Raw genomic sequence first — 20,838 nt, 5'->3', positions numbered from 1 at the left:
GCGGCGGATTGAAAAACGGTAAAATATGTATCTCATAATTTTTAAAACTCCATCACAATTGACAATAAAATAAATTTCAATTTTACATTTGAAATCAATTTATTAATCCAATAGATGTTGCGTAACAGCACAGCACCCAGGGCCGGATTTACCATAAGGCAAAATAGGCAAGTGCCTAGGGGCGTCGCGGTCCAAGGGGCGCCTTCAAAGGCGGCAGTTCATTCAGTAACAGCAGTACGTAATGTTTTTATTTTTGAAGTTATTCTTCTTTTTTGTTGTAAGAATTAAGGATAGATATTATTTTTGGAAAGGGCATTCATGAAGTGCTTTAGTTGCATAAATGTTAAACTGTTTCATGTAGTTTTACTCTAAGCTTTCTTTCTTTAATTGAATAGGGTAGTTTCCTTCATCAAAGAAAACGAAAGGCATTGATTGCGATTCGTTACCCACCATTAATGTATTCATAATACACAAATTATTTGGTTTTTGAATTACCGGTTTAGACGAATGGCAAGGGTCAAATTTTATCCTCATTTGAAAAAGGCCAGATTGGCGCCCAAGCGATTCCACTCCACGTGACGTCACAGGGACCTAGTTTCTACACGAGAGGATAGGAGTTATACATCGTCTGAGGTTACCAATGCATTCATGAGGCACAGAGCTCAGGGAAACATGTCTTAATAATCACCTACTAAAACTGGCTAAGGTCGGAAAGTTTTCTTCGTTTGATAAGGTATTAATAAACCTTTTTTAAGCCAAGCGCTACCTTTCAGCAAGGTACTCAGCTACCCGCTGGCAGCCTGCGACGTATCAGCGCTAAGCCTCGCCTCAAGGTCACCTCACCGGGTGGGAGGGGGAACCAGAAATACGACGTACGGAGATATTTCCCGGCATTCATGCTTGAGCGTCGCGTTTTCGCGCGCTTGAAAATTTTCACTTTTCATTTAATCGCGAAAAATAGATATTGTCATTTAAAAATCTAAAAGCGTGAAATACGTACTCCAGGAGTAATAAATAATCTTTCGATTAAGGCAATAAAAAAATAATAGGAAACCACCCTATTGTCTATGTTTTCCAAGCGTAAAAATTCAAGCATAAACTTATTCTGTCTGCCATATATCTTTTTATTCCTTTTTTCCGAACCTTACCTCATGGGAGTGGCTATGCCTTATCATTAGACATATATCACATCGAGGGAGGGGGTAGGGCTCAAGTGAGGAGGGGCACACAATGGTGAGGTGCCTATAGTGTAACTTTGGGTAAATCCGGCCCTGACAGCACCCGACCAAATCTCCGAGACATATATTCCCTTGAACCTCTCCCGCTTGCCAAGAAAGATCGCAAAAGGAACGCGAAAACTTCTGGTATTCCCTTCACTTATTCCATCTTTGTTTTTCGTCCCTCTCTTGGCTCACAACGGGTTAACGTACTATGACGGGCACTCTCGCCGCGGAAGATTGATAAACCGAACGACTTTCAAAGCTAAGGGAAGCTCTGGGGCGTGATATTTCTGGACGTTGAGAGCATAACGCGGAAGAGACTGCATGGGCAGAGGGCGAAGTTGCTGTCCTCCGCACTCGCGACTTCAGTTTAGAAGTTTTAATAAGCGCGTGCCCGCGACTCCTTGCATCTCCACGCCTCAACGTGCAGCGGAGGGAACGTGACTTGGCGCGACCGCGTGAATTTTCCGAAGTTGAGTCGAGTTGAGGCAGTTAGTATAGTTCCCTCAAGTGTCGCCAAGCTCACGCTAACTGATTGCTGCGTTAGTATCACGTCTCCAAGCCCACTACGGAATCTTTATTGGTACAAACTTGAGTGAGTCGTTTTGTCGCCTTTTTCTTGAGGAATGTACTCTTATTTCGATACCTCCGCTGCAAAACCATTCAATAATCGCCCACCGAATCAATTCCGCTCATCTAGGAGCCTGACAATACGAAAGCGCTCAGCTGACAAAGCCGGAGCATAAACGCTCACCTCCAAGCTTGGAGAATAGGAGATGAGCCTACATGCTCCGGACACTGCCAGCTGAGCGGATTCGTATTGTTGGGCTACTAGATGAGCGGATTTGATTCGGTGGGCGATTGTTGAGCGTTTGTGCAGTGCAGGTATCGATTTATCAAGAGTTGCTTATCTGCATCGTCATTCATTCATTTGCGCGTCTTGTTTTTTAAACTTAGTGTCATCATCCCTAGTCAATATAAAACAACCTTCGAGTTGATTCTATTAGCGATAGTGAGCATACCACAGCAGCCAAAATAAAGAAGGGGTGTCGTTAAATAGGCTACTTGCCTGCATCACTGCACGTATTACTATGAAGGATTATCACTACATGACCGCAGCATGCAGTGATAATCCGTCGTTTTTTCTCCTTCAATTATAAATACTTCGTGGGTTTCCTTATTCAAGAACTACTAAATAAACTTGTGGGCGTCTAAAACTTCATGTCTATCCGAGGCTTTCAAGAACAGCTGGATGATACGAGAATAGAGAGCTTTCGCGGCCGTTAGAGGGCGCATCATCAGACGATGAATATAATTTTCAGTTAAAGGCGAAGAATTTTTTTCATCACCTGATGATGCCATCTGTAATGTTTGCGAATGCTTACTCGACGATGTGTAATGCGTAGCTGCTCCTGAAATGCTCCGACACACGAGGTTTTCATTGTCTCATATAACTTCGTCCGAGGTTATGTCGCCACTGGTACGGCCAGCAGCAGCTACTACGGTGTTGGTTGCAGTGGCGTAAATATGGGGGGGGGGGGAGATGAGGTAGATAGAGCCTCCCCCCAAATCCTCAGAGGAACAAAAAAAATATTTAAAGATATTGTCTAGTTTTGAGTTATAATAGCTGCATCTTCTTTAAGTTCAATTTTAAGTGACAAAATGATGTAAAATGTGTTTCGGGCACATCATTTTTCAAAAGTCTTCCTGGCCTGGGGGGGTTTGCCACCTTAGGCAATCCCCCTCACCCCCATAGCATATTCCTAGTTACGTTACTGTTTGGTTGTGCTCCTTTGTCATTTTAACCTGAGAAAAACTCCTACCGAGAGGACAACATAGAAGAGAATTCCAACCCATGTGAGGTTGATTTAAGCTACCACTTCGGTCTCATTTAAATCGGTTTTCAAACATTTCCGCACCCCGGCGATAAGGGCAGCGCAATCCAATTTCTTCAAATATTTAGGGTTACTCATAAAGTCGGGGTTCGGGTTGGTGTGGTGGCTAGAGTGTTGGCTTCCCACACGGCGGGCCCGGGTTCAAATCCCGACAGCGGCAGAGAATTTTCAGAGACTGCCCGATCCCTGCTTGAATGTTGTGTGGAGGACATTTTAAGCGCAACACTCCGTCCGTCGGAAGGGACGTTAAAGGTCCCCTTGGCGCCTTTCGTTAAGAGCAGGCAAATGCCGACGCCGGGTTTCTCTCCACCCTTCCTTACCTACCCCTTCCCTCATGGAGCATGCGACCTCAGCTGTCGGTCGCCTCCTCCGAATACCATACTATACCATACCGTTACTCATAGAGTTTTCGATTGCGAGGAAAAGTATTTGAATGGCAATAAATTTGACAATTCTCTACATCATGAATGTTAAGTTCGGTTAACACCCACTAATTATACCTCATTTACCCGTCGAGTTCGGATCGATTTGCCTGTCTGTGACGCGATTGGCGACTTATGTAAACCTATTTAAATGAGCGATGGGTAGCAGCACACCCGCAGGCCGACTTTAGGCCCGTTTCACACGGACGTGGACGGTCCGCGCTATGCGCCCGGGGCGCAGAGGGCGGTCGCCGTTGTTCACATAGGCGCTGACGAAATCTACCCGTATCCGGCACGATGTCAGCTTTGTGCAGCTTGCCAAGGTAGAAGAAGGTCATACTGCCAAGTGCTTTTCAAGAAATTACTGCATACCAGGTAAGAAAAAAACTGAAGACAAGTGCCCGTAAAAGGAGGTTTTGGGTGCACCCTGTTGTGGCACGAAGAACATTAAAAGCCGCTTTAGTTAAATAGTTATATAGGTGTATAGACAATATATATGCACGCAATAAAACATGCCTGCTGCCGTTTAATTTTATCATTATTAGTGATTTCCAGTAATTCGGCGGTTTCGGTGATCCGGTAGTGCTTGGTCCGATATCTGCCGGATTACCGAGGGACAACTGTACTTGCCTTCAATTCCAGATAGGCGAAGAAGTCGCAGAGCGCGGCTGCGTCTCGGATGTGCGCCTTCCTCATCCCTTCCCGCTCCACCTCGTTCTTCTGCGCCTTGGCCATCATCACGGGTGATGCCATTGGCATACGTTTGCCTGGCGGCACCTGAAAAAAATCCATACGTACGCAAAACACATTGAATCACTCGAGGTACTATCTGTCAAAAAAGTTTCGACTCGACCCGCGAAAATTTCAACACCCTTGACAATTTTCGAAGATAATAATGCTAATAATAAAAAATTTGTATATGAAAATCCTTCATTTTCATATACAAATTGGGCCTTCTAAGCCAGAAGGTTCCATTTTATGTTACATTTTATCATATTGGAAGAATATTATGTATTGTGTAAAAATGGGTTTTGAGTTCTTTTTCAAAAACATTTTTTGTACCTAGTATTTTATGTTTTGTGTTTTGGTTTTTGGATATTTTTTGTGGTTGATGAAACATATCGACCAAGCCGGTACTTCCTATTTTACATTTTTGTCTTTACATATTTTCTGATTTTATATTACCACCCGACTTTACGGTCGACTTATAACAATTTCTGCTATAATAATATTTATATCACATTTAAAATTTTAAAGTCATATATAAATTCAATAATAGTAATGTGATATTATTTTTTTAATATTGAAACCAAAATAGGAGAATTTAATGTTACTAATAAATGTTTGGCTATTTAAAAGTGTTACATGTCCACCGTTTTATTAATTAACCATAGTTAAAAAAGTTTGAAAAATGTATCAAAACTTAATATCTGACAAATTAAAATATGCAGAGAAAAAACAAAATCTATTTTTATGTGAATTCTCTTTTGGCGATATCTATTCGCATGGATACTTTTAACGATGTTTATAAGAATTTCGCTATACTCACCACGCTGTAAATGGCTTCACTGGCACCTGGCGAAAATGAATATCGTGCGGGAAGGATGACATTGGTCCATGCTTGCGACAGTGTCCTCAAGTCTTCAAATATGTCGCTGTAGTTGAACATGCTTTGAAGAAAGATCAAATTGATGCATTACCAATAAAAAATTGTTTATAACCCCTCAAATTCCCCATTTCACTTCAAAACATCCGAAATAGCTGTATATTATTTTTTTTTAATTCTCGAAACCACCATTGACTATAGCCACCACCCCCTAGAGCTGAATATATAATTATAGATTTTCTTAGGCTTAATCTGGTGGAATTCTAACATATTAGTAATTTAAAATTTACCGGTATTTTACAAAAAAATATTATTATATCCTTATTTTGAAGAATTTTAATTTCAAATACTTCAATTCTTCAGGTGAAAATAATCCAAAATGTATTGACACCGGTCGTGGAGTAAAATTGAAATATAAGTGGAAAATTACGCGTGACTTACGTAAGCAAACTGTCTTTTATTAATTTTTTTAGTTTTTTCGGTGAATTGATTGCAAAAACGTCTCTCGGGCTTCGCACTGTACCATGTTTTTTAATACCCACGAATCTGCTCACAACTGTTCTAGGATTTTTATCACTGTTGTCAGGGAAAAGTAGTGTTTATTACGATTCAATAGTGAGGACACGCTCAGAATATGATGCATGTCGCCTTTCGAAACGTAAGAATGTCTAGAAACATCTCCCGGAGAAGATCGAGAAGCTTTTTTCGTGTAATTTATTAATTGGTGCAAAAATGGGCGAATAGAAATCGGGAAGATATCTACATGTTCATCTTTCTCATTTAAATTTCTCGAAGCTTTAGGAAATCGTCAGGCAGCGACAATGTGTCCTTTTCATGCAATATTTTTTTTTTAATTTTCATACTTTTATTATAAGTCACATTTCCTCTCCCCGAAAAGCTCAGACTCATCAATCAGTTTCCAAGATAAGCTTAAGCTGTGCATTAAGTCATTGATTTCATACACATTATAGTACAACATATTTTTAGCAATCTACCAGTTGTTCCGTGGGATACCGAGTAGCAAAGCGAGAGCAGACCTCGTGAATTAAGCTCCCAGTTGAAAATATTAAATAATTTTTCAATTTAAAAGTTAAATTTATTTCTGTACACCGTTTCCTTGTGAAAAATGTCATATTATTAATCTTTACAAGTTTTCTTAATTTTTGAAGGGAATGTTCCATGATGGTCGATACCGATTACGGACTCGCAGCTCGCTCTGGTTGCGAGGCGGGAAGTTTTTATCACTATACTATTCCTTGTGGTATCAAGAATGTATGTTTCTTGTGGATTGCCTCCAGGGCCGGCCCGAGCAGGTGCGGGGCTAGGGGCGAACCTTCAGTGCGGGGCCCTTCACTTAAAATATTAAACTCTATACCCCATCCACAAACTCGAGCATTTTGAATCCCTACCTCTCTCTGGCTAAGTATGTGTTCCCCTCCCAAATTCAGACTACGTAATTACGCCGTTATGATACCATCACGCAGTTGAGTTCAAAATAGTGTAATACAAAAAAAATTTATAATTATATTTATTCATAAAATTATAACGTAAATAAACATAAAAAGCGCGCTTTTTCAATAGGTATGTATTTTTATAAGTTAGATTATGAAAGTTATTTAGTTGTAAGCCTAAATCAATTACTGTAGCTCACTTAGATACGTCAAAATACCTTTAGGAGTTTTGATATAATCGGGAATCATATCTTTGAACACTTCAATTTCTGTGACGCAACAATGTCTTTGGAAAACCCTTCATTCAAACCTACACTAAGCTCAAGTTCAAGTTGTTCACACTTTGCTTTCATTTCGTCATTATGGAGAGATTTCAAACTTTCTGGGGAAAACAAAAAACCAAAAATCTCCGAGTATTTGTTTAGCTGCCCAAACCTTTCTTGAACACTGTTTAGCACTGTGTCAACAATTGGGTAGAAGAATTCGATTTTGAATTTTTCTTCTGGAGATTGGTCCTTCACAATCATGTCACTACTTTCATAATCAAACATCTTCCTCTTCCGCCCCACTCTCTCACTCGTTGTTATCACTCACACGACACAGTATTGTACTGACAAACGCAATTGCACAATAAAAATTACTGCATTATTATTCCTTTTTCATAATATTATTTTTTGTCTAGCACGGACTTAACAATACAGTAATAGTTGAAATTGCGTTTTCAAAACTATCGTATATTTTAATTTTTTTTCACGAACGCTGGGACCGGGGCGATCGCCCCGCCCTAAGGCCGGCCCTGATTGCCTCGTTTGTGTGACAAAAATAATCGTTTTTCGACACAGTGAACTATAATTTTGGTATTAGGCAGATATGTGAGCAAATTCAGTCACGGTTGCAAATTTAAACAGCGAGACCATTGAGTAGCAATTATATGTGCTTCTCATATCATCCGACTCTACTAATATAGTCGAGATTTAGATTTTAGAGTGTTTTATCTCTCTAATTATACGATCGATCGTAATAAAAATACTGAAATATAACCCAGATATGAGATTAGCAGAGCTGCAAAAGAAGCTGAGCTTTCATTGCAAAATGTTTGGCCCAATTGTAATCATTACAAAGGAATTTGAATGTACTTTGAAGACTTTGATCTTCTATGGCATGGACTATAGTATCTTACCAAGGAGAAATCCTGAAGAAAAAAACGTTATAATTGGAGCTACTGCTTTCCGAGCGTCAGAAAAACCGTTCCTTTTGTCACACTAAGGCATGTAAAAATATTCTTAGTGCTATAACGAATTGCTAATTTATAATATACCTATTGAGAACACGCATAAATATTTTTTTTTCAATCCCACTTAACTTCATTCTATTCATTAATTACTGAGATACAGTACTTTAAATGTGGGAATATTAGCTTTTTGCAGGGAGAATGTTAGTTAGGCCAGTGATGATGAATCTCTTACACCACAATGCTACTAGCTAGCAACATCGGAAAATTTGGAATTCGGCCTTGCGTCATCTAATTTGTATTTACGACAACTGACGCCATTCTCGACTTGGACCCCGTTTACATGGTCTCCCCGAAGTCTTCGCCGTGGAGTTTGATTTAGGGGTCTGCTGGGACGCAATGCCGCAGCACTGAGCATGCATGGTCCGCCGCGGATATTCCACTGGGTGTTCTGAATAACAATCCAACTTCATACGACGGTCATATCCGTTGGAAAATTATTTTGGCCCACATCCGCTCCGTAATGAATTCAGTCATAACGGACCGATATATCAATGTCTTGAATTTTCTCTCCTAAAAGCCGCATCAAAAGTCATGCTGCTCCAATCCATTTTATTACTCAGATACCTCCGGGAGAAGGATTAAAATTATCATTAGAATTCACCAACGTACGCATTTTTACGCCATGCGATGAGATTATTTTTTGCAAGATTGCATATGACGAGAGTGGTTATAAATGATTTCAAATATGTATCATAGAGGCTGTTTCAGGAGGAATTCATGAGGTAGCAGGGGAGAAAATTTTAATTATTTTCGCATGTAAACATGGGGTCGCAACGCCTTAGTTACTGAGCTATGGTAACGCAAACAATCTTTGGATGGAATTTGCAATTTCGTTACCCACCATTAGTGCATTCCTAATATACAAATCATTTGGTTTAAGAAATCCCTGTTTGGACGAATGTTAATGGTCAATTTTAACCTCATTTGAAAACGGCCAGATTGGCGCCCATGCGATGCCACTCCACGTGACGTCACAGGGGCCCATATGTTATACGAGTAGTCAGGAGGTTCACATCGTCTGATATTACCAATGCATGCAAGAGGTACAGAGCTAAGGGAAACATCTCTTAATAATCACCTAGTAAAATTGCCTATGGTCGGAGAGTTTCCTATGTTTGATAGGGTATTAATAATCCTTATTTAAGACAAGCGCTACCTGCTAGCAGCCTACATCGTAACGACGCTCAATGCCTTGCACCAATGTGGCCTCACACAGCGACGGCCGGAACCAGAATGACGCCACATTGGCTTTCTCAGCATTCATACTCAGCCGTCACGTTTTTGCGCGCTCGAAATTTTTCACTTGTGATTTAATCGCGAAAAATAGATACTTATCGTCATTTAGAAATCTAAAAGCGTAAAATACGTACTCTAGGAGTAATAATCTTTCGATTAAGGCAATTTAAAAAATGGGAAACCACCCTATTACAATTCAAACAGTTTACCTTGGGTATCTAGTCTTCTCGAAATTTTATAAATTACTCTGGATTTTTAAGGACATAAAATAATTATGATTGAATGAATATTTGCGATTATACACTGAAAAAAAGATTTGATTAAAACTATCGAACTGGTGTGATAGGAAGTATTTTTGTTAAATATACTTAAACTTTTATACAAATTATTAAGCAATTGATTTATTTTACCAAACGCTAGCGTGAGCTCTTGATATATTTCATCAAACATTTTGGTATTGCATAATTTGGTCAATTGTACGGAAGAGTTTCGTAAAAATAACCGAATTAATTCAATACGATTATGAGTTTGATAACTTTTATCGAAGTTATGATTAATTTTACAAAGGTGATTGCTTGTTTGGTAAAAATTATCAAACTCTACATTTCTATGCAAATTTGGTTTGATAGAATTTACCAAGTGTTTCGTAATCTATCGAACGGTCTATCGTTCCTCTTATGTTTATACCAATACACATTTGCAGTTGAAAGATTCTTAAACAGGCCTTACATAAAAGATAGGTGGGTAGAAATGTTTTTGTTTTCTTTATTTGTGATGGCGATAACGTTTTAATTTTGTTTACGTTCATTTTTCTGTTTTTTCCTGCTTTAAATTGCAATACTACCCGTTAGCTGGTGCATCAAAGACATTGATTGAATAGCATATTATCATAGATATTAAAGCTGTAAGGAGATGTTTGTGTATTTCGACACATTAAAACTTTAATTAGAGGTATCCCTGAGGAACTATTCGCGATCATGTTTAATAACATGTGATAAAAGTCGTCATACTAGACCCAATCCATGCTAAGGATGTCACCCAGCACGTTAAAGCCATCTCTATATCGATGTAATAAGCCTGCAAATAAAGTTTTCTTGCGCATCTGCACTAGATATTCATATGGAGTAACTACGTAATGCAATTGTGTGCATCAAGTATTCCTCTTAAGCATACAAAGGGAAACTGTGGTCACACCTTATTCACATTTCAAAGCAAAGGTTGATTATTTACAATAATAATATATTATGGCGTTTGAGTCATTAATTTTTATGGTAACCGATTTAGACTAGTTGTTAGAGTCCGTTGCTACCACGCGGGGGGCCCACGTTCACACATGCAGGCTTGTTATTTTTCCACTTTTTATTTTGTATTTCTTTTGCAGAAACTTACGTCAAACTCCTAATTTTATGATTTTCACTTAGAATAGTGTTTTCTGGGTTGAAAATCTTTCACATGTGCACGCTACGTCGGTTTTATTACCCTTTCGATTTTGATTGTTTTTATCGAACTGCTGTGGCCATTTTGGTAACAATTACCAAATCAGTTTGATAGAATTTATCAAACTGGTTTAGTAATAATTACTGAATTTTTCAATGTGCCATATGAACCCAAAAGTTTGATAAATTTCATCAGAATTCGATAGTTCTAACTAAACTTTTTTTTCCGTGTAATTGTCTGAAACAATTAATCTTAAAATGGGTGAAATTGCGTAATCGTATTGATAACACTTACTCAAAGCTCTCGTTCAATCAAACTCAAATATTGAAGCTTTTGGATCCGATTAATTTATCTTCCAAGTTTACAACTCATCCGTTTGATATGATCTGAGAAAAAATTCTAAGATGCGTGATTTCCCATGTATTTGAATACCGTTCTATATCCTTATCAACTTACTGGCTTCACTTTGGGAGCGGATATTAGCTCTACATAGTTTATTGCTCAGTGACATAAAATTGATTCGCTATCTTAGTTGATTGAGAAAGATGATATCTCTTCATTGTATGTATTATTTATTGTTTCCTTAATATTTATTCTTTAATTACCTTATTTATTGAAGCTTTTACCCATTGGACGTACGAGGTTGGTCCAGAAAATAACGGGAACTTTAGTTCTTTTGGAAGAAAAAAATACTTATTAACTCGCCAGGACTAATGTTGTCACTTCAAAACAGAGTCCCTTTACATGTTCTTTAAATTGAATGCTCATAAACACTTCTTTCACTCTTTCCACGTTTTCATCAGTTGCATCGAGTCCAGGGCGTTCGTCGTCTTCAAATTGTTCACGGCCAATTTAAAAATGCATAGACGACTCGTAAATTCTTGTTTCTCTCATAGACAACTCGCCATAGGCCTTTGGCAAAATTTCGCACACTTAATTACTGATCATTCTTTGTTTTAAAATCATCCTATGATCCATTTCTTTTCATAAACAAGTATATGGCCGGCCTCATAAAAATACGCCTATCCGTACTGGCTGCAAAAGGCAAAATAAACAATTATTACAGCTGAAATATGGATAATAATTCAAGGGAATGTATACCAACATAATGAAAATTTCTAAAATGCAGTGGCGTAACTATGGAGGGAATGAGAGGATAATCTTCCGAGAAATATTTTTTTAAACTTTTGTCTAGTTATGACATTTAACAACTGAATCTACTTGAAGTTAAATCTTTAATGCCAAAATGATATCAAATTTATTTCTAGGCGTGTGATTTTTCAAAATCTTTTCCCAGATCTTGTGGAGTCACCTCTGTGAGGTATCTAAAGATTTTCTCTTATTAGGTGGAAGAGAAAAAACTAACAATCACCCATGCATCATCGTAAATAACATTTTTTTTAATATTTGATTCCTAGTGAATGGGAGAACTTATTCTGTGTTTACTAATGTACTTATAGGCGAGTCCCCGTTCTCTGAAGCCTGAGCACCCTCGGCAATCCCATTCCCTCCCCCAAAGCACATCCTTAGTTACGCCACTGGACAAATGGACTCTCCAAACCTGTGAAATTTATTAAAAAAATATTCCATTATTTTCTGAAAACACCTCCCTCGTATAAGCATTTCTGCCGTGTTTGACCTTACGTTAATAGCACTGCAGGAACAAGTGACTTTATACGCAGTCACGCGCACGGGTGCAAAGTTAAGTACACCAAAGGATTAAGTTCGCCATGAAAAAATCAAATATTTTTTCATCCTTTCTCCTTTGGTGTACTTACATTAATAAATTAAAGTTAGGATTACACTGCACTAATTTGAGGACCTACCGGATTTGCAGAGTCCTGACGGGTGACTCGGTGTGTAGGTGCCTCCGTAACATCCAGGTGGAGTTGAGCCTGTTCTGAGGTGCGTAGATGTGAACGGCCAAGGCGGTGAGTAGCACGTAGGAGCGAACCACTGGCACGAACGGAATGTCGCGAGCCCTGACGTTCAGCAGCCACGCCACGTCATCCAGGGCCGTCACCACCATGGCGTCCGCACCCAGCTTCCGCAGATACTCCTGCATCTCCTTCACTTTTTCCTCCCACTTCTTGCCTGGCGAAAATATTCGTGAAATATTTTTTAGGTATCAGTAACGTTCATAAATAGGGTAGTTTCCTTCATCAAAGAAAACGAAAGGCATTGATTGCGATTCGTTACCCACCATTAGTGTATTCATAATATACGATTTATTTGGTTTTAGAAATCCCTGTATAGACGAATGTTAATGGTCAATTTTAACCTCATTTGAAAAAGGCCAGATTGGCGCCCATGCGATGCCACTCCACGCGACGTCACAGGGACCTAGTTTCTATACGAGTAGATAGGAGTTTTACATCGTCTGAGATTACCAATGCATGCATAAGGGACAGAGCTCAGGGAAACATCTCTTAATAATCACCTAGTAAAATTGCCTATGGTCGGAGAGTTTCCTATGTTTGATAGGGTATTAATTATCCTTATTTAAGACAAGCGCTACCTGCTAGCAGCCTACATCGTAGCGGCGCGCATAGCCTCGCACCAAGGTGACCTCACAAGGCGGAAGCCGGAACCAGAATGACGTCACATGGGCTTTTCCTAGTATTCATACTTAGCCGACCTGTTTTCGCGCGCTTGAAAATTCTGTATTTTATTATACCAGGTGTTTCAAAATGAAGAGTGGGGTTTTAACGATTTCAAATATTGATTGTACTTGAATAACTTTTATAATATTTTTGTTGGTAACAATGCGCATGAGCACTAAATGTTTCTACCAAAATCCGTTAGAAAGCGCTAGTAGTGAAGATGGTAAATAGTGAAGAGGAAGCTTTTTGTGTTTTGCAGTCTGCAAAAACGAAATCCGTAGGTAATGTGCAAAGTGCCACCCGTTTGGCGATGATCCTCCAGGTGATACACGGTGATGCAGCATAACTTACTTTTTTCAAAACTTAATGAAACCCATTGAATGAATCACACCATTTTATTTGTTTTTTTATATTATGGAGGCACATAACATAAGTCTCATTTTGCACAGTTTTGAGAAACTAATCAGGTAGGTGAAGTCCATACACTCAATAAACCGATTCTTGGCGATCGTCATGACTGGTGGTAGCAAAGCAGGGGTTATATTGGCATTTTTGGATGTTTTTGACTTCAATGCTTGTGTGATCTTTGGACGGTTCACACAAACACGGGATCTCAAAAAGCATCATTGAAAAAAATCACAAGGGGCCAAATTGGTGGAGCTACTCCAAATCGCCCCTAATTGAGATGTGGGGCTCCGGGAAGTGTTCCCAGAAATCGGTTCACTCAGTGTATGGAGACTTGGGGACAATCTACCTGATTTGACCTTCAAAACTGTGTAAAATAGAACTTGAGACATGTAACTACATTACAAAAATAAATGAAATAATTTCTGATTCATGCAATGGGTTTTATTAAGTTTTGTACAAATTAAGTTCGCCGCACCTTGTAATAACTTCCGTGCCTTCACTGCCAACTGACCTTTCCTTATTAAGAAACAAGATAGAAGCTGCTGTTGAAACAATTACTCGCGAGACACCAACAACACAACGTTTGGGAAGAACCCGCATATCGTCTCGACGTGAAACGTGGGGCGAATGGTGCTCGCATTGAACACTTACAGGTTTTTAAGTAAAACTTTGTTAGCTGCCTCTTTCATTTGACACATGATTTATAGCTGTAAAATAAGTTTAATAAATATTACAAAGAGCTTAAATCCCGCTGTTCATTTTGAAAAGCCCGGTATTTTTACCAATGCTGCCACTCACCTGCGTACATTGTGGGGTAGGGATAGGCGTGGACGGCGGAGTAGGGTGGCCGGCCGGTAGTCCAGATGAGATCCACGAGATTCTCGGAAACTGGAATCAGCCTGATGTCGAATCCGTCTGCGGTGCGATATAAAAGAAAAGATAATCACAAGCACCTCTAGTTTCCCTTTACCTTTTACGTCCAGAAAAGTGGACCTTGAGGAAAGAAGATTAGTTGCGACATGGAGTATTCGAGATGTGAGGAGAAGAATGGAGAAGCTGATTTTATTTTATTTTTATTATTTTATTTTATTCTAAAACCACCGAATTCAGCCCCTTTTGGCCATTTTACATCGAGGCATTCAACAAATTTAGCAAGTAAACGCTCACGAACCATGCCCTGGACAGAAGAATCTTACCCAGGCGGGACACGAACCCGCGACCTCTAGTTTGACAGGCGAGGACGTTAGCCCGCCGCCACCGAGGCCGGCCTGTGATGCTGGTGGAGAGGACAAGGAAAGAGGAAGAGCTAGCGAATTTTATTTTAAAAATTTAGGGAAAGAGAGGAAACTTTAAGAGGAGATGCGGAAGATATAGAACGTCTGGCTGGAAAGAGAATTAAGAAGGAAGGATACGCTTAAAGCCATTCAAAATGGTAGGTAAGGACGGAGAGGAGGGAAAAGAGAATATGATTTACAGACAGAAGAAATAGGAATAGACCTTAATGTTCATTTGAGTTGAAAGTTTAATTTGGGAGACGAGACAGGCCGGTATGATACGTAAAATTATCAACGGATTCCGGTCTTAACCCTTTCAACCCAGAGAAGCTTATGGGAGAAATTTTATTTCAAGACTTTTCATTTGAAATATGTGATAATTTTCAACTCATTCGTAATTATTGTGATAGCGACATATTTCGCCATTAAACTTTACAGCATAAAAGAACACGTAGTTAAAATCTTTGCTGAGTAGAGCTGTAATGGTATACATTAGGGATGGTGGGATCCTATATCTCGGATCCAAATACCCGCGGATATTTCCCTTCATCGGATCGAAGTCGCGGAAGACATCGTATCCGAAAATATCCGATCCGAAAGATCCGGCTCCGAAAATCAAGGATCCGATCCGAATCCGGATCCGAAAAATATACTGGATCTGTCCATCCCTAGTATAATTTTTTTTGTTGCTTGAAACACACGATCATTTTCTTTCGCCGCGAAAAGTGATCACTCGAGAGATCGCTCGAGTTGATCATTTTTCTGGATCACACGGTCCCTCCCGCTGTCGCCTTTCGCGTCACGTGACCCGATATCACAGCTCGTTGTCATAGGGCCCACGTCACGAAAATATATGCAGCGTGTTTGTTTATCTATGTCGTTCCCACGATTGTCAAACTTTCCGCTGCAATCGCTCCGTACGGGCATGCGTTCTGATTGGCTGATTGGGGTTTCAAGGCAGTTTTACACGGTACACGGAATTGCGCATTTTCATTTTTAGAGCCAACCTGTATGGCCATTCGTCAGGATCTAATGATGATTCACAGCCTTTCATGGGTAGCATCAATGAAGTCAAGCCGAATTCAAATCGTTCGTATAGAACGATTTGGATTTGGAGGATTTTAATCTTCCATCGTTCATTTAGAACGATTTGGATTCGGCGGATTTGAATCCTCCATCGTTCATTTGGAACGATTGGGATTCGGCCGATTTGAATCTTCTAACAAATCGTTCATTTTGAACGATTCGAGTGGAATACGTAGATTCAATTCATTCGGTTCATGCCCTTGAACCTTTAATTTGGAACAATTCATTCATGAACGACACAGCTATATCTTACAATTAGACGGCGGTGACCACCTGATTTTTTCGCGCCTCAAGGAGGTAGTTGAGTAATTTTCAAAGGTAATTTTTACTATCAGCGGCGATGTTATGATAGTTTGGGTATTTAACAAGAACAGAATTAAAAGATACAGTGTCCGGCGCGATACGGTGGAAATCTTTAATACTCAGCTTAGTAAAACCACTTGTCTCTTTCCACACACTTTTATTTAAACCGACCATGGTTTCGGAAACTCGTGCCATTATCAAGGCTTGATACTTGAGAACTTGATAATGGCTCGAGTTGCCGAAACCATGGTCGGTTGAAATAAAAGTGTGTGGTAACAGACAAGTGTTTTTACTAAGCTGAACGGAATTAACTTTATACATCCTTGTTTTACATTGAAATTAATCACCTCTATCCAGAGACCATGGGCATATTTGACCAATAAAGATATTACCACGACTGATGTCATTTTTATCGCAGGCAGCGCCAGAAACCATTCAATAATTTTTTTAATGCTGGAGCACTCAATTTTTACCCCGAGTCAGATTTATTTGACAGATATCATTGATTCATTCTGTAAAATTATCACGATATCGAAAGGCTCTCTTTGATATTTTCCCTTTGCTATGAAGTGACGAGGAAACATTATCCTAAATCTGAAAACTCTGGGAAAACTCTGGAAAAAACTGGGTTTAGACCGTCGTGAGACAGGTTAGTTTTACCCTACTGATGACCGGTCGTTGCGATAGTAATCCTGCTCAGTACGAGAGGAACCGCAGGTTCGGACATTTGGTTCACGTACTCGGTCGAGCGGCCGATGGTGCGACGCTACCATCCTTGGGATTATGCCTGAACGCCTCTAAGGCAGAATCCCCTCTAGCCGATGAGGCAACGGTGATTTGAGGAGACCCGAGAGCCGGCAGGCTCGAGACACTTTTCTTGCTCTTAGTCGACGCGCCTCGCTTAGGGGTGCGTCGGCATCCGAGCCCACTTGCCGATCGGGGAAACCGGGGCTCCCGGGGCGTATCCAGCGCCGACGGGATGCCTCCCCCAAGCGGTCGAACATGGGTGACCGACTGAGGACGGCGTCGGGTCTCGGAATTGTCTGTAACTTCCTCTCATGACATATTTTTGTGTATAAACTCATCTTTCAATTATCCTTTTTCACACTGTTGCCCTTTATCTGTGTACATTTGCCTCTAATGTGCTCCCTTGATAATTTATTCCCTCACGCTGTTCATATTAGCAACCCATTACGTTTATGTTAATCGTTAATTTATTATACATCGAATCTTATCTCAGTCTCGCTACGAAGGCTAACTATGAATAATCTCCTTATCGCATTCCTCGCATTGTATACTTAAAAGGCGTCTATCGATCTTTTGCGAGGTGGCTAATCAACAATTGATGATATTGTAATTCCACTCACTTCAATTTCGCGTTCCTTAGCTCCTACTTAGAATACTTTCTTTAACCTCCCCTGGCCTCTCCACGACCAACAATTATTTGTCGCCATTATTACTCAGACTTGAGAGATAAAAACATTTATTTGAGAGGCTCCTAATAGATGGCCCATATTTAACGTATTTTTAGTAACTGCTAGGGGGATTCGTTAATAAAGCCATAAATCCTATGTCATTCCTCCCACTTCCCTGTAACTGAATTAATATCCAGAAATCAAATCAGTTGGTTATCCCGCTCCCTTAATCCGCCGCTGCTTTCAGACAAACTTTAAGATGCATGGTGGATTATCCTTACTATTTGTGGGATGTGAATTTGATAGTTCTTACCCAGCTCCTCTCTCCATTCCGTCCACGTGAAGTGCGGCACCAAACGGGCGTCTGCACCCACTTTTCTCCCAGGTCCAATGGTTTCATTCAGCCATTGAGGAATCGAAGGCACCTTCGGAATATCAGAATAATTTGTTCTAAAGAAATTATTTCAAGTTATAAAATATGCAGTCATTGCGATAAACTACAGGGGGATATTCTGTACTACTTTGGGATTGATCTAAAACAGGCATTGTTCGGAAGTTCAAAGATTGACCGGTGATGGCACGAGAGTAACGGCTCAGTCAGAGTCCTCTGGATGGTAGTTCTCGACACTACTCCTTCATAGGGTTATATTATGTTCTGTGTAAGTATATAGGAATCGTCCATACAGAGGAATCAGAGCTCACTTACACGGAAACGGCAAGGCCTAAGGGTCTAAACTCCCAAGAAATGTTTTTAGGGTCACCAGTTACTAAGTGATGTAAACAAACAGTGTTCAAATAACTCGTGAACTGGTACCCGACCGTTTTCCCGAATCGTTTTTTCCGACGACCTTTTTCCCGAAAGAATTTTTTCCCGAATCGTAACGCGTCCTCTTTCCCGAAAGCTTTTTTCCCAAAACCCTTTTCACCGAAACATTTTTTACCGAACGCCTTATTTCCCGATTGTATAAAAATGAGTTCGTATTTTTCATAACCAAATCTCTGTGTCAGCTTGTTCTTTCTGCAGCTCTTTTAAAGCTGAGTATATATCCGGGTGGTTTTTCCCGACTAGTAACCTAAAGCTGTTATTCCAACCTTCAGATGCATTATTTGTTGTTGCATAACCTGCTTTTGTAGCTTCATGTTGATTCCATAGATTAGGAGGATATCGAGGAGGAACAGCGCGTCGTCTGCCAACAGCTTTTACACCATTAACGTATGTTTCTTGAAAATATTTAATAATTGGCTCAAGTCTGGGAATATATTTATCCGCGTACTTTCTTAGAAGCTCGAAAGTTGTTTCAACGTCTTCAACTGGAACAAACGCTAAAGCTGCCATCATATGAACGGTCGTTTTGAGGGTTTTATCTCTTGGGTCATTGTAAGGGACTTGGAGTCCCACTTGTTGAATTTTACGGTAAATAGCTTGTTTTTTATACAATCGGGAAATAAGGTGTTCGGTAAAAAATGTTTCGGAGAAAAGGGTTTCGGGAAAAAAGCTTTCGGGAAAAAGGTTATTCGGGAAAAATGGATTCGGAAAAAAAAATTCGGGAAAAAGGTCGTCAGAAAAAACGATTCGGGAAAAAGGTAGGGAATCCGTGAACTTGATGGAGCGCGAATTTCGATCGAAAATCTACTATTACTTGTGAGTTTCAAGTCAGTCACTTCCTTCACTACATAATGGAGCAGCATACAAGCTAGTACTTATTCAGGGTATTTTAGGAGTATGCATCATCATAAATTCATCTGAGAATCAAGGCAGATTCAACCAAGTCCAAGTATAATGAGGAAAAATTGAGTCGTAGAAATTACTTCATAAGCTAGCGGCTGGTGTCCAAACACCCTCTGCCAAACGCCTATTGAGGTAGCTTGGATGATAAGTAGCATGAACATGTAGATTCCTCATGTCCTCACCTCTGGTCTTCCTTCTCTCATAAGCATCCATTCACAGCCCAGCTCCCGGTCCGCCTGGACATAATACCTGCCATCTGTCCAAAGAGCGGCCTTATCCATAGTCACAACTGCTGTGCCATAGCTGCCGTTGAATCCCGTGATAAACTCACGTCTTCTGTCGTGTTCTGCAACGTATTCACTCTGCGAAATGAAATAAGGTTGTAAATATTCGAGAACCAACAGTACGTACTTTCGCCAGTCTCAGCGAAATAAATTGCCTAAGACGGCGGATTTTTTCACTTCATGCGGCATTTTAATCTGATTGATTCCTCCTCCTAACAGCGCCATGAAATCAGCACCATGCTCAGATTTTTTTCGAGGTACTCATATGAACACCTACAACAAATGCATGGACTGAACATTATTCATTAATATTGATTTGGACTTTACTTCAGTATTTATCTTTATTATAAAATTTTTAACATATATTTACACATAATTAATGATTTAATACTCCTCAAATTTTGATGCTGAGGATGGTGAGGAGAGACAGCTCGTAGATGAGATACGGAGGAGATTGAAGGTATAGAATGAGTGAGTACTTAGCGGGGAGGGCAGAGCCGCAGCAAAGGAGGGGGGCGTTTGGGGGATAAAACCCCCCCAGAGCTGAGAGAGAAACTTTTAAGTTTAATCCATTTCACTAAATATGATTAATTTACTTTTAGAAAAGTGTAAGGATTAATGAAATACCCCTCAGAAAGCCACAAAACTCACAATTTTGAACCATTTATCTTAAAACATTTCTGGGGGAGGGCCCCCGCACCTTCCGCTTATCCTGGCGGATATATCACACACCTCAGGTCTAGTTGCGCCTAAAACTTCCCCTAGCCTTAATTCCTAGTTACACCCCTTGGGAAGGGGATGTTGAAAACAGTGTTTGAGGGTAGAATGTAGTGAGAGGAAGAAAGAGAATAGGATTGTTAGTTCGAATGAAATAGAGTAGGCCTTATTGCGAATTGAAGGGGGAAATACATGAAGAAAGAGGAGGCTGTCAGAATGCTCTTAAAGTACTCCATTAAAATATACCTTAATCGATTGAATACTATAAACCCTTAAAGACCGAACTTACTTACCAATTAATTTTTATAATTTTTTTATCATATCCTATTTGCTTCACAACTTATATAGAGATATTATGAAAGAAAATCCGTGCAAAAATTTTGAAACTCTTTTTCAAGCATATTTCCATATGGGAACACGCCGCTTGATTTTTTTATTAGTTGAAAAATAAATATAAT

General features: G+C 39.8%; 1 protein-coding gene across 1 annotated transcript in view; it reads right to left on the bottom strand.

Annotated features, from left to right (window-relative positions):
- LOC124160582 (xaa-Pro aminopeptidase 1-like) overlaps nt 1-20,838 on the bottom strand; it is a 154,522-nt gene that overhangs the window by 12,268 nt on the left and 121,416 nt on the right. Inside the window, exons 3-8 of the mRNA XM_046536466.1 lie at nt 19,562-19,741; nt 17,964-18,075; nt 14,371-14,487; nt 12,388-12,655; nt 5,087-5,207; nt 4,168-4,314 (exon numbers count right to left, since the gene is read on the bottom strand). Coding sequence (XP_046392422.1) covers nt 4,168-4,314; nt 5,087-5,207; nt 12,388-12,655; nt 14,371-14,487; nt 17,964-18,075; nt 19,562-19,741 — 945 coding nt within the window. The remainder of the gene's footprint in view (nt 1-4,167; nt 4,315-5,086; nt 5,208-12,387; nt 12,656-14,370; nt 14,488-17,963; nt 18,076-19,561; nt 19,742-20,838) is intronic.

The sequence above is a fragment of the Ischnura elegans genome, chromosome 6 (genome assembly GCF_921293095.1).
Source record: "Ischnura elegans chromosome 6, ioIscEleg1.1, whole genome shotgun sequence".
In the NCBI taxonomy this organism is placed as follows: Eukaryota; Metazoa; Arthropoda; class Insecta; order Odonata; family Coenagrionidae; genus Ischnura; species Ischnura elegans.
Note: the sequence above shows the minus strand (reverse complement) of the source record. Positions and strands in the feature narration are given on the sequence as shown.